The sequence below is a fragment of the Pituophis catenifer genome, unplaced genomic scaffold, assembly GCF_029215685.1.
Source record: "Pituophis catenifer annectens isolate HBS135680 unplaced genomic scaffold, rPitCat1.0.hap2 SCAF_7, whole genome shotgun sequence".
Lineage (NCBI taxonomy): Eukaryota > Metazoa > Chordata > Lepidosauria > Squamata > Colubridae > Pituophis > Pituophis catenifer.
The window spans coordinates 66,788,887-66,803,554 of NW_027256887.1; the positions used below are offsets into that span (position 1 = coordinate 66,788,887).

The 14,668-nt window shown below is 38.0% G+C and overlaps 1 protein-coding gene across 1 annotated transcript; it reads left to right on the top strand.

Annotated features, from left to right (window-relative positions):
• The first annotated feature begins 933 nt into the window (after nucleotides 1-933).
• Nucleotides 934-12,936, top strand: RTCB (RNA 2',3'-cyclic phosphate and 5'-OH ligase). The gene is made up of 12 exons (XM_070947458.1): nucleotides 934-1,151; nucleotides 2,670-2,748; nucleotides 3,331-3,398; nucleotides 4,049-4,148; nucleotides 5,122-5,278; nucleotides 6,777-6,933; nucleotides 7,591-7,750; nucleotides 7,961-8,136; nucleotides 9,432-9,620; nucleotides 9,921-10,031; nucleotides 11,442-11,561; nucleotides 11,802-12,936. The coding sequence occupies exons 1-12, from the start codon at nucleotides 1,059-1,061 to the stop codon at nucleotides 11,907-11,909; spliced, it is 1,518 nt and encodes a 505-aa protein (XP_070803559.1). The 5' UTR covers nucleotides 934-1,058; the 3' UTR covers nucleotides 11,910-12,936.
• Nucleotides 12,937-14,668: the final 1,732 nt, after the last annotated feature.

Consider the following 14,668-nt stretch of genomic DNA (forward strand, 5'->3'; position numbering starts at 1 on the left):
AAAATATACATTCATCAAGAATCATAAGATATAACACTTAATGATAGTCATAGGGAAACAATATAAATCGTAAGGATACAAGCAACAAGGTTACAGTCACACAGTCATAAGTGGGAGGAGATGGGTGATAGGAACAATGAGAAGATTAATAGTAATGCAGACTTAGTAACTAGTTTGACAGTGTTGAGGGAATTATTTGTTTAGCAGAGTGATGGGGTTTGGGGGAAAAAAACTGTTCTTGTGTCTAGTTGTCTTGTTGTGCAGTACTCATAGCGTCGTTTTGAGGGTAGGAGTTGAAACAGTTTATGTCCAGGATGCGAGGGGTCTGTAAACCTGTAAACCTTTTCTATTCTTTTTTCATGTTCACATATCCCATGAAATCTTAGAGTTAAATGTCATTCTCCAGCAACTAATGTATCTATAGATAGCCACCTCTAAGTGAAAAGTACGCCTAGAGTCGTGGTTTGGCTGTTTCTCCTTATTCAAAAGCGTATTCCCACATTTTTCCCATTTCACTCTCCTGAGCGTGTCCGCATTTGTTTCATCTGATATAAAATAGCACGCAAAAACACCAACTTTTAGCTGTTTCTAACGGCAGAGAGAAACAGACAGACAGACAGACATAGACAAACAAAAGGAGCTATTTGACTCCTGTTTCAAAACTACAGAAGCAAAACACGGAAGCAAAGACGCAGCAGCTTCAGGCATCCCTTTATTTCCGCCCAGAGGTCGCCCCAGTTTTTGCAGCGTTGCTCCAGTTATCCTAAATCGGGTGGGCAATTGTGGTTCTTTTACAACCTGTGGACTTCAACTCCCAGAATTCCTGAGACAGCCAAGTTGTAAAAGAGCCACAATTGCCCACCCCTGTCCTAAATTGAGCCTTTTCGGCCGCCGTACGATTTCTTCTCGGCCCGGCAGAGAATTGGGGCGGAGCCATCTCGGCCTCCGTACTGGCGTAACGTGAACGTGGCCGGGCTTTGCCAGAAAGCACCTGAGGGGAGGAAAAAGAAGCCGTTCTTCTATTATAGTGATTTCGGAGCGTTTGCTTACTTTTCGCCATGAGCCGAAACTACAACGATGAATTGCAATATTTGGATAAACTGGATAAGAACTGCTGGCGCATCAAGAAAGGATTTGTGCCCAACATGAACGTGAGTTGCTCAGAGGCGTTTTCATCGCTTAAACTTCGTTCTGGAGCTAAATATATATTTTTTGGGGGGGGGGAGTTTTGGCCTGGCCTGATCAATGAACAGTCAATGTTTGACAAGATTAATTAGTCAATATCAATAATAAATCAATATCTAGCAAGTAATTAATCAGTAAACAAATTAATGTCAATAACTAATCAGTAACACTAATTTTTCAATATGATAGTCAATTAATGCTGCACTAATCACATATAATATAATGAATAGCTAAAAGCTGCCCCGAGTGCCCTTCATCCCTTTGGGCGATCATTCTGCCAGTGCAGAAGATGAAGATGGAAAGGACGAGGGTTCACTTGCTTGGTTCTGCTATGTTTTCAACCGAGTTAAATAGAGTTTATATATGATTTTAACCTCCTTGCAGCGCATACGATTGCATTTTATTATTTTGTTATAATTGTCAAACGATATGGGTTCAAAAGGATGAAAGGGCGATTGATCATTATAAATAATGCATCTAGAATTGCCCGTTTCCTGCTGGGGAGAAATTTGATCTGTAAATGTAGCTAATCAGAGTAACTGATATTGCTATTGATAGTTTCTCTTAAAAGTGGTTTATTTACTTGATTCAAAATATTGACATTTCTGGTTATTTCGGAAGCTTCAGACCAAGAATAGAATAGAATGGAATAGGAATAGGGAATTAGGAAGGAATTAGGAAAATAGAGTGGAGTGGAGTGGAGTGGAGTGGAGTGGAGAGGAGAGGAGAGGAGAGGAGAGGAGAGGAGAGGAGAGGAGAGGAGAGGATTGAATTTTTTATTGGCCAAGTGTGATAGGACACACAAGGAATTTGCCTTGGTGCATATGCTCTCAGTGTACATAAAAGAAAAGAATCAAGTAAATAATACCCCAATCAAGAAACTGCCAAAGAGCCATCATAAACAGCCCAACCAAAGAATACCCTCACCCACACAGACAAAGCAAGTCGCCAGAATATAAACTGACAGCAAACAGCACTCCTTACTAGCCCTGATGATGTTACCTAGTTTGGGTAATGAAACGTCTGCAAGAAAACTAGCTCAGAGAGCACCAACGACCTCTCATTAGGAAGCTATCTCAAAGCCAGCTATCCAACCTCTCTGGCACTAGGGACAGGTTTTGTGGAAGACAGTTTTTCCACAGACCAGGAAGGGGGGGGGAGGGGAGGGAGAATGGTTTCAGGTGAAACCTAGATCCCATGCATGCACAGATGAAGCTTTCCTTGCTCACCCGCTGCTTGTGCGGTCCAGTTCCCAACAGAACATGGCCCACTACCGGTCCACGACCCAGAGGATGGGGGACCCCTGCTCTAATAAACTATTTTCAGCATCTAAATCTTTTACTGGAACATATTTTTAAAACGTTTAAAAATTAACATTTAAAACCACAATTATGGAAGCATTGTAGTTTGCATGATACAGTTCTTGGCAATATTAGTTTAAATATTGGTGGTCCATTTTCTAATTTTCTTCTTTTTGTCTCTAGGTGGAGGGTGTGTTTTATGTGAATGATCCTTTGGAGAAGTTGATGTTTGAAGAACTAAGAAATGCATGCCGAGGTGGAGGTAAGTTTGAGTTTTCAATTGTCTGTTTGAATCTCCTTGTTTCCTTATGCCTCCAATATTTGTCTGCTTTAAAACTGTCACATATTCAACAAATATACCTAGAAATCCAGTAGAGCTTCTTCTATGTTTAGTTATCATAAATATGGTTAATTAAAAGCATTTAGAAGACTGATAGTAAGCCTTATTTTGATCCTCAATAGTCTGGATAAACGCATTTTTTAAAAGGCCTTGAAGCCAATGAAGGATCGTTGGTTGGGCATGAGAAAATAACCATTTGTTCTTTAGTTCTACTTGCTTAAATGTAAAGACACGTACCCTTTAAATTCCAATTTTGAATTGATACAGTCTAACTCATGTTTCATAATATTTTCATTTTCTATAGGCCTAGCATGTGAAATAAGCCTGTGATTGTAGTTATGGTCCTCTATATGTTTATCTAGGAATAAGCCTTAAATTCATAATTCGTAGTTCTGAGGAAATGTTAAGAGAGTAGCACTGTTCTTTGTCCTTAAAATGTTAACTCTGAATTACATTTTCATATGAAACAGGAAATTAGTTCCTACCTTTTTTTTTTTTTTTTAGGTGCTGGTGGCTTTCTTCCAGCCATGAAACAAATTGGAAATGTAGCTGCATTACCTGGTATTGTTCATGTGAGTCCTTGTTATTTTAAATCCAGAATAAAACCATCATAGGAAGACTTTACTATGGATTCTTCTATGTAATAAAGTGTTACAAGAATAATAGAACTATTGCTTCAAATGGAAATAAGAATGATTTCCAATAGGAAAGAATATATGAAGTTCAGGGTTGAACTGTGAAGCCTTTAGTGCTTCTGAACTTTGTTTACTTGCAGATATTTAATTATCCAAGTAGGTACCATCATCAGTGCAAGGACGGATGATGTTAACCTATTTGGATAATGAAACATCTGCAAGCAAACAACCAAGTTCAGAATTACTAAGGACTCCACAATAAGAATACTGTCAGACTTCCCTATCCTAACAGTTTCTTGATGTGTAAATTCAGATATTCAAGGGTATGATGAAAATAGAGAGCTTACATTTGCCATTAATTTTTTAAATGAAATGAGATATTTATTTGCAATTTGTCATTTTGAATATAATGACAAACTTGATATAAATATTGAAACCTCTGCTTTTGGATGCTGTACAATAGCAATGTGACTGGCCTAGCTCCACTTCATAGCATAGGAATATCATTCATATTTAAGCTGTTATTGATTGCCTTTCTTCCGCCCCCACCCTTTTTTTTTTCTTTTTTAACCTAAATTGTATTTCAGCGATCTATTGGACTTCCTGATGTTCATTCAGGGTATGGCTTTGCTATTGGCAATATGGCAGCCTTTGATATGAGTGATCCAGAAGCAGTAGTTTCACCAGGTATGGACAGCTATAGTTGGTGTCTGTGTGGAAAGAGAACTTTTAGGTATCTCCAAATATGTGATAAATGTGTCAGGCTCCAATTCAAAAGACAGCTATACAGAGATATTGTTAACCACTCAATATAAGTAACAGGTGACTGATGATATGTTCTGTAGTATGTTACATTTTCAACTGTTAGGCAGTTTTAGTTTGAAGGCCAAAAAGACTTAATTATCCAAACAATTTACCTGGTACAGATGCCATATTTTTATTCTGAGCTGACCTGAAGAAACAGGTGGTAATTTTTCCAGTATACATATGCTGGCCAAAGCAAAATGCTGTCATTGATTTTTTTTTGAGGACAGTGTCTGTTTATTAGATTTATCTTAAAATAACAAGTGCTTGTATTGCAACATTCAATGTTAAGCTGAAATAACTTTTATGAAGTGTGATTATGGAAGATAAATATGTGGATGACCTATGATGAAGTGTAACATTTCAGTATGTTTACCCTGAAATTAATGCAGAATAGTTATGTTCTTTCCATGTAATACAAATATAGCTCTTAGTCTTATATACCGCTTCATAGTGCTTTACAATCTAAGCGGTTTATAGAAGTCAGCATATTGTCCCCAACAATCTGGGTCCTCATTTTACCGAACTCGGAAGGATGGAAGGCTGAGTCAACCTTAAACCAGTGACAACCCAACTGTTGGCATTAGGCAGAATGAGCCTGCAATACTGCATTCTAACCACCGCACCATCATGGCTCTTTATTATGATAAACAAATATTATATACCAAACTATATAAAGTTTACTGAATGTAATTAATTATAGCTGCAATGAAAATGCAGTTGATTGCAATGATGACTTCTGAGTTTCCTGAGTTCAGAAAACTTAATAATTGAGTATTTTGAGTTCATATTAGCAATTGCACAAAATGACTTGTTGAGCTAAGTTTTAAAAGGTATGTTCTGGTTACTCACACAGGAGGTGTAGGGTTTGACATTAACTGTGGTGTTCGATTACTGAGGACCAACCTTGATGAGTGTGATGTCCAGCCAGTGAAGGAGCAGCTTGCACAATCCATGTTTGACCATATTCCTGTAGGGGTGGGATCCAAGGGCGTCATCCCCATGAATGCCAAGTAAGAGCAATTTTTTAAAATTTTCTCGAATGTCAGTATTATTGCTTCATTTTTGAAGGGAAAGGTGTCAGAAGTACAGTAACAAACATAAAAATGCCAGAATGTTTTCCAGTTATTACTACATAACTGCTGGAAAGCTTTGCTAAGGTTAATCATCATATATCTAGAGGAATTTTATTTCCATAATTCCATTTTAACCGGGAATTATATTTATGCAACTGGAGGGCATCCAGATCTGTTATCTTCACTTTCTATGTTTTGCTGGCATCCTACCATAAAATGCAAGGAGGGAGGGAGGGAAGGTCATTGGAATGTGAAGAAAACAATGGTGGAAGGAGGAGAGAACTTTGGCAGAAATCAGAGGTGCCAAGCCAAAGAAAACCAGCCTTCAAGGACACCTGGTTTGGGAACAGAATGCAAAACTGCATTGAATGGTGCCAAACAACCAAGCATGGTATTCGACACTGATGGTCAAAGGGGGGAGGGCCATGCAAAGGGAAAAAGTGTAACCTTTGCGCGGGAATATTCAGATCTGGCCTTACTTTCACTGCAACCACTTAACTTTAGCATGAGAACCTATCACTTCAACCAAATGGAATCGAGGGTCTTTTTTACCTGAAGATCTGAGTTGGGGCAGGCCTGACATAGGAAGACATCAGGGAACTTTTTAAAAAATTATATGTGGGGACTGGGACCAATTAGAACAACCCAGTCTAATGCACCAAAACATGCCATCATGTTTAAATTGACACATCCCTGTTGTTTTTCCTCGAAGTTCATTATCTTCTCTAGAGCCTGTCCTATGCTTGCTAAATCTTTGCATATTTGCTGCATTGCAGCCCTTTTGCCCCTGTAAGGTGAGGAGAAAGGAAACTTTCCAATTTATCTAGGCTGGGTTTTTTTTTGTTTGTTTTTTTGCATTGTGATAACGATAATTCTGGATTTAGTCACTATTTTCTTTATAGAAGAAAAGGAAAATGAACCTCACTTATTTGAAAGAGTATTTTACATAGAGGTCTATGTTCTAATTTCAAACTTCGCTAATGAATGTTTGATTTAAAAGATTTACATAGCCACCCACCTTTCAGAACACAATTTTGGGTGGGTCACAATGATAAAGCAAAAACAAAAAAACAGAACATTAATCATCTAATCCACCATATCAGTGCATCAAACTATGCAATCCTCAGGCTCTAACTTTATCCTTTCCCAGAATCGGGGAGAAAATGTGTAGCTCTTTTCAGGTTTCGGGAAAGCTAAAAGTTGGAGGGACCTGCCAGATCCCAAGGAAAAGGTTGTTCCACAGTGCAGGGCTTTCTATGGAAAAGGGATGCTTTCTACTACTCACTAGATGACAACACGTGAGCAGTGGAACCTGGAAAGTATTTATACTCTGAGTAATGTGATAATTGTGAACTAAGATGTAGGAGTGGGTCTGTGGTAACTTTCATTCTGTATTTGTCTGTGGTCTCCTAATTGGAGTGTCTTTCATCCCCAGGGATCTGGAGGAAGCTTTAGAGATGGGGGTAGACTGGTCCTTACGAGAGGGCTATGCCTGGGCTGAGGATAAAGAGCATTGCGAAGAATATGGGAGGATGTTGCAGGCAGATCCAAATAAAGTGTCGGCAAGAGCTAAGAAAAGGGGTTTACCTCAGGTAATCAGACTGTAGATATAATTTTGGGTGATCATTTAATGCTGATTTTAATTTAATTTTAATTTAATCAAGTTGATTTTAATAGTATTAAAGCACACCAGAACATATCCAGAGATTTGCTTAGCTGATGTCATGGTTCAAAAGGTTACTCATCAATCTTTGGTTTTCACATATCATGCTCTGTGACTCACTCAGTAAGTGTCCATGGCTGAAGGTGGAGTTAGACCTGGCTCTCTGCAGCCCTAGTCCAGCATCTGTAACTATAGCACCACCCTGGCTCTTGCATTGATTAAGGAGGACTTCACTTTGTTGTAATGAAATTTCACCTTTTGATTGATTAGCCTTAAATATTGCCTTTTATTTTTGTTTGATTTGGTGAGTCAGTATTAACTGTTTTTTTAAAAAATTTACATCTGATCTAATGTTTTGATTTTAGTCTAATACTCTTTAGGAAACATACATTCTAAAGGAAGTTTAACAGTTCAGAAAATGAATTTTTTCCCTTAACATCTGGAATGTGAAAGTAATCACCTTAATGTCCATTAATAAAATGAATGGATGTAACATTGAATTAATTTTCCAGAGTTTCTAATAAAAATCACAAATCTTTCATTTTTCATGTTGGGAAAAACTAAGTTCTCCTATTCTGTTTAACAGCTGGGGACTTTGGGAGCAGGAAACCACTATGCTGAGATACAGGTTGTGGATGACATTTATAATGAATATGCTGCCCGAAAGATGGGTATAGACCATAAGGGACAAATATGTGTGATGATCCACAGTGGGAGCAGAGGCCTAGGCCACCAAGTAGCTACAGGTAGGTGGCTAATGCCCTTTTTTGTTCTGGGAATTAAATGTGACTATCCAGCGTAATAGAGCTAGTTTCTACAGCACAATCTGTATGTGGGAAAAATACACTATCTTTATGTAATTAATTTATATGTATGGAATCTAAAATTATATTTTAAGTTCTAGACCTACTGATCCAGATTACTATTTCTGAATTTATTTGGTCCTATTTTTACAGATGCCTTAGTAGCTATGGAAAAAGCAATGAAACGGGACAAGATCATAGTGAATGACCGCCAATTGGCATGTGCTAGGATAGCTTCTCAGGAGGGCCAAGATTATTTGAAAGGGATGGCAGCAGCTGGAAACTACGCGTGGGTCAATCGTTCCTCCATGACTTTTCTTACTAGACAGGTAAGAGGGGACAGCAGTAGCTCAGTATTTTTACCTCATCAGGTATAACTGGTTAGGATAAGGAAATTGAGCTCCAGCTAAGATATTCTTCCCAACCTGATGTTCTCCAGATGTGTTTTGATGGTGGATGACATGGACTTCAGTCCCAGAATAACTGGAAAGCATGGATTCGTGAAATTGGTCTGTGATATATCTATCTTGAAAGAAATACAGGTAGTCCTTACTTACTGACTGCCTTGTTTAGTGACCATTCAAAGTTGTGATGGTGCCAAAAATAGCTTTGCAATCAATTCTTGCATTTACGACCATCGCAGCATTTGGTGCTTTGCAACTGGTGCACATTTATAACTGTTGCAGCATCCTGCAGTCATTACCATTTGTGTGCTTCTTAATTGGCTTGTGCCAAGCAGAATTCAGAAGGTAGAAGTAAAATCATAAGTCACCGTTGTTGATTCATTGCTTAGCAACCATGTTCCTAGTCCCAGTCAGTGCTACTTGTATATCAGTGCAAACAAACTCAGTTGCATTCTGCTTCAAGACACCAGACTAACAATTTCAGAAGTATTAAATTTATTTAAGAGATAAATTTGAGATTCAGTTTCCAACACATTGGCTCCCAGATTGGCTCTCCCCATGGTATGAATACATTTGGCTTCCGTTTCTAAACATTAAGCGTCAGCTGAGCTTTTAATTAATTATAGCCTTTTTCTCCAAAATTGACTTGCCCTAAATTTGGGTCATACTGTCTAGATCTTTAGGGTTGAAAGCCAATTCACTTTAGTTCATTAAGATTTTAGATCATGCCTATTTTGTGCATGGGTGGAGCAGTGCTCCAAATAGTTGCTCACAGTGCATATGAATAGCTTTGCCGTAAATAATGGCCATTTTCTGCTTTGAAAAAAAACAGGCTTGGCCTGTTTTTCAAATTGAAGGATTTTGCAATCTTGAGCAGCAAGGAAACATTCAGAAAAAGGTTTTTTAATGCATCCGCTGAACTATATACTCCATTCCAGCCAAAGTCTGAAGTACTTTTTACCAATATAATTGTCTTTTCACGTTCCCCATTAGTCAGTTTAGAGAATGTCAAGTACAGTTACACAAGATTTGCTGTTAAAATCTGTTCTTAGAATGCTGGAAGCTTGAGATAAACCGATTGTTAGAGAAAGAATTGCAGATAATTGTAACTAAAATTCCAGTTTCAGTAAACAATTTCAGCTCTAGTCCCCCTTCCCATATATGCCAATCCCTCAAAACATATTATTAGAATTACCTTGTGTACCTGTATTGTTTTCTAGGCATTTGCTAAAGTCTTCAACACCACCCCTGATGATCTGGACATGCATGTAATCTACGATGTGTCTCACAACATTGCAAAAGTAGAACAACACGTGGTAGATGGAAAAGAACGGACCCTGTTGGTGCATAGGAAAGGATCAACCAGAGCATTCCCTCCTCACCACCCTCTTATAGCTGTCGATTTCCAAGTAGGAACTTCTGAGATTTCTCTTTTGTTAGCATTCATGAGCTGTCATTTTCCTTTGAATCCTTGGTGGAGTTTTTCACTTAATTGACTGCATAGCCTAATCTGATTTCACAAATATATTACAAATATATTCACAAATATATCCTCTTTTGTAAATTAGTTTAGAGTAGAAAGTGTAAGCTAGCTGATTCTGATAAAAATATATACCAGCTGTATTTCATCAACATTTATTTTTACTGATTGATAATAATTTGCACCCATTCCAGCATAACTCTAATACTGATTGTATTTGTGTCTCCAGCTGACTGGCCAGCCAGTGTTGATCGGTGGAACAATGGGAACTTGCAGTTACGTCCTTACTGGTACTGAACAAGGCATGACTGAAACCTTTGGAACCACCTGCCACGGAGCAGTGAGTAGGAAACCACTTGCTTTATTCCAAATCATGGGCTTTTTGCTTCATACTTCTGTACATTTGGATAATATGCTAACCAAAATAAAACTGCAGTTATTTTGGCAAGAGGAATGGGGTCACAAATCTATGACTGCTGTGGGATCAAATGAGGATGCAGAGAGATTATAGTAATTTAGAAATGCAGGCAATGTAGTATAGAATGCCCAGGATGATTTAGATGGTGTATGTATTTAATTTATTCAATCCCAAATCTAAGCTGACTCTGGATAATGTACAATTAAAGCAAATGGGAGGGAAGGAAGAACCGCCTAACTATATCCACACTCTGCATAATATTTGGTAGGGACCCCTGCCAGCTTAATCAAAGGCCTGGAAGAACAGCCAGATTTGTAGATTTTCCAGAATACTATCCAGGTGGCACCCACACAAATAGCAGAGGAGATCTCATGCCAGAAGGCAGGGAAGGCATGCTTTCTGGATGCTAATAGATGACATAATTAGTAAATGAACCCTGAGCATGCTAATCCTGTTAGATCAAGCAAGCCAGTCCGATACTATAGAAAATAGTTGGTACTTCAAATAACCAGGCTCTATAGCAATAGCAATTAGACTTATATAGCACTTCATAGTGCTTTACAGTGCTCTAAGCAGTTTATAGAGTCAGCATATTGCCCCCAACAATCTGGGTTCTCATTTCACTGACCTCAGAAGGATGGAAAGCTGAGTCAACCTTGAGCTGGCCAAAATCAAACTCCTGGCAGTGAGCAGAGTTAGCCTGCAATACTGCATTCTAACCACTGCACCACCACAACACTAAAAATAATAGCATTTTATAGGTCATATCTTCAATTGCACCCAGAAGAGTACTGGAAACAAATACAGATTTACAAAGTATTAAATGGGCATATCAAGAGAATGCCCATCACTGCCCTGACTCCTGTATTCTTGACCAGTTAAGTTCCAAGTGGTCTTCAAAGTAAACCCCATGTAGAGTACATTGCAGTAGTTGATCCATGAAGTGACTAGAACATGAGTGTCTCAATTACAAATCAAATTCCTGGCTGTTTTAATTAGGATCCAGCAATCAGGTGGCTGAAAGTAACCGCATTGAGAACCTGTCCACTTCCTCAAGATTTACTGACTCAAACTCATAATACACCACAAGACCTGAGTCCTAGGCACCTTGGTTGAACCTGGCCAGTCAAGGTCCAAGGTGGAGCACATCTAAGCAACTGTCCTTATATATGTATGTGTGTATTAGAAAACTTTAAGAAATTCAAGAATCTTAAGTCTGTTCTCTTTATTCTAATATATGGCCAAGGCCACATGTAACTGCTTTCTTCATTCACAATGATCATGTTTGCTTCAATTGAAGACTGGTACTTAAAAAAATATATTATCCTACAGGGCCGTGCATTGTCCCGTGCCAAATCGCGACGTAACTTGGATTTCCAGGATGTGTTGGACAAGTTGGCAGATATGGGGATTGCGATCCGTGTTGCTTCTCCAAAACTAGTCATGGAAGAAGTGAGAGTTCTTTTAATCTTTCTCTGGACAATTTTATTTCTTGGGTGGATTTCTTTTCACAGCAAAGTATTAGCATCTCTTATCAGAAGAAAAAAATACAGTTGATCAGAATCTACCAAATTAAATGCCCTAATTTCTGCCTGGAAAGGGCTCCCTTTTTCCTTTCTGATTTGGGATAAATTGTTTTCTCTTAACACCTCAAAGCATATCATTTACTTTTTTTATCTCCTTTTTTCATAGGCACCTGAATCTTATAAGAATGTGACAGATGTGGTTAACACCTGCCATGCAGCTGGCATCAGCAAGAAAGCGATTAAACTGAGGCCCATTGCAGTAATCAAAGGGTAAAGAAGCCATTCACAGAATCTGACAGAACCTCTTACTCAGACTACTCGTTAATTATGTTTCAATCCAGATGGAAACTCTGATTGATAAACTGTTTGTTAGAAGTCTTGGACTTAAAAAATATGGTACAAGAAAGGATAAACCAAGATGTGTTGCTCTTTTGAGCTAATGGCAAGTTGTCTGAAGCTGACTGAGTTTCTTTAAGGGAAAAATATGGAACAGTTTTTCCAGAAGATTATCTGATTCTAATAAATGGTTTGTTCTGCCTATAATGAAATTTCTGATCACTGCTAATTTGATAGCCATCTTTTTTCAAGAAGATTGTTTTTGGTGGATTTTTTCCCCCTACTTTAGTTGTTTGTCTCTAATAAAGACTTAGACTCCCAAGTAATAATATAAAACATCTCATGAATTTATTTGTTAGCATGGCAATTTTGACCAATACATTAAGCCTGACTAAACTAGTAATCTGTAGGATGTAGCGAAATTTGCAGATATTCTTACTGGAGAAGTCCGTGACTCAGCAGTTTCTTCTGAGATGTTTTTGACTAGGCAAAGATAAGTTGCAACACTACTCGACAAGGGGTACTTTAGGAGCAGTTGATACTGTGAACATCTCATGCCAGAAATGAGCTTTCTGAAGCTTTACTTGTACTTTAGTGGAGAAACAATACTACTTTCTTGAAAAGAAACCGACTTTCCATTGAAGTCATAGTTTTTAGTAATGCTTTAAGCCATTCATATCTAGAACAGACATAATATCATAGCTCTTGATAAAGAGCTATGGTGGCGCAGTGGTTAGAATGCAGTATTGCAGTCTAATTCTGCTGACTTCCAGCAGTTCAATTCTCACTGGCTCAAGGTTGACTTCCATCCTTCCGAGGTTGGTAAAATGAGGACCCAGGGTGTTGGGGGAAATACGCTGACTCTGTAAACCGCTTAAAGAGGGCTGTAAAACACTGTTAAGCGGTATATAAGCCTAAGTGCTATTGCTGTTGCTGTCCTCCAAGCTGTCATTAAAAATACAAGAACTTGGTCTTTTGTTGTATCTTACACTGACTAAATAGACGGTGTAGAGAGAAAGCAGTATCTGAGTTTATTTCTTAAAATGGCAAACTGGAAATCATATTGATTTTTACTGTTTTTGATATAAGTTCTATCTTATAAATTTAAATGGCTGCTTATTTACGTTTTGTTTTGTTTTTTATTCTCCAAGACTTTTTCTTCAAAATCTTTTTCCAGTTCTCGAAACTTTCTAAATATTTAAAGCTGCAAGGAAGTAATTGCAACATTTCACAACTTACCTTTCATTTAAGGACAATCAGAATTATATGTAATTTAGGAGTAAAACAGATGTTCTGTAATACTGTGGTGAGATGGTATTGCTGCTACTCCGCGGTACAAGTAATTTAATTTGAACTTTACAAATAATCTCTAGTAGTCCTAAATTCAGTTTGTTTGGACTAAGCTGTGTTGATTTTACAGAACTCATATTGAGTTCTTCTGCTTCATTGTAAAATGTGTTACAATGTATATCAGAGTGCCACCAGTAGAGGGCAGCTTAATAAAGATAAACTGAAAGAAATGGCACTAATAGAAGTTTGAAAGAAACCCTGGATAAAGAGTGCAGCCTGGCCTTTATGTATTCTTTTGAAAAGATTAGTAAACTGATGTCAGTAGTAGTTTGGAATTAACAAGCCCAATAAACTAAAGCTTAAACATAGGATAAAACAGATAATAGTTTGTAGAAGCTATATAAAAGCGACTCTTCAGGCTAAGAGCATGACTTATGTGTGTTGAATCTTTGTATCTCTTTATGTCATTTTGGCACTAACATAAGATCACATTGTCTTTAGTATTGAGACAGAAAGAGAGAAAACTCGACATTCTAATTACTGACAAAAAAGCTCTCCTACGTTTTTGTGAACTCCTTTTCTGTCAGGCCTGCCTCTGTTCAAAAGTCAAGAAAGAGAACCTCAAACTCCATTGATTTAGAGAAGAGGTAGTTTTACTAAGTTTGAAATGATAGCAGCGAAAACAAGGCAAGATCTGATTCAAAATGCGTGAAAGTTACAGATTGAAAGTCATCCCACACACACAGGGTCCAGCACTGAGAGTCCAATCAAAGTCCAGTATGATGTTGTGGAAAAGCCCATCTTCAGGTATTTCTCCCATCTGGAGTCTCAGGATAGTTTGCCTTGACAGAGTATAAACACCTCCCTTCAGCAGCTCCATAATTCATGAGTGCAAACCTCCCTTTCCATTCTCATGGGGCTATACCAACTTACTTCCCCATCCCAAATACCCAAGGCCCCGCTACCCATTATTATGGCAGCTGATAGCAAGCACACTGAAGAAACGCATGCTGCAGATCCAGCTGACATTTTGTTTATGTGTGCCCTCCAGTATATCTAAAGACAGAATATTGATTTAGCCATCCAGATTGCTTACCTAATACTGCATCAGAAAGGATGAACTACACTATCTGGCTTACAGTATATTAGGAGCAGTTGTACCACTGAAGGAGAACTGAGTATGAATGAAGAGGGTTTTGTTAGTGAATTCACTTGGTTGTGTATGTGTTTTGTACTGAAAAAGTCGATTTATTTTTTCATCCTATGTTGACAGCACATATACACTTCATTCTTAAAGAAAACTTTTTCTAACTGGAATAATTTGTGATTCTAGTTCTTGCATCAAAGAAAACAAAATATCACTTCTTTTTAGCTAGTTAATACAGTTCACACTTGGTCTTTTGGAAT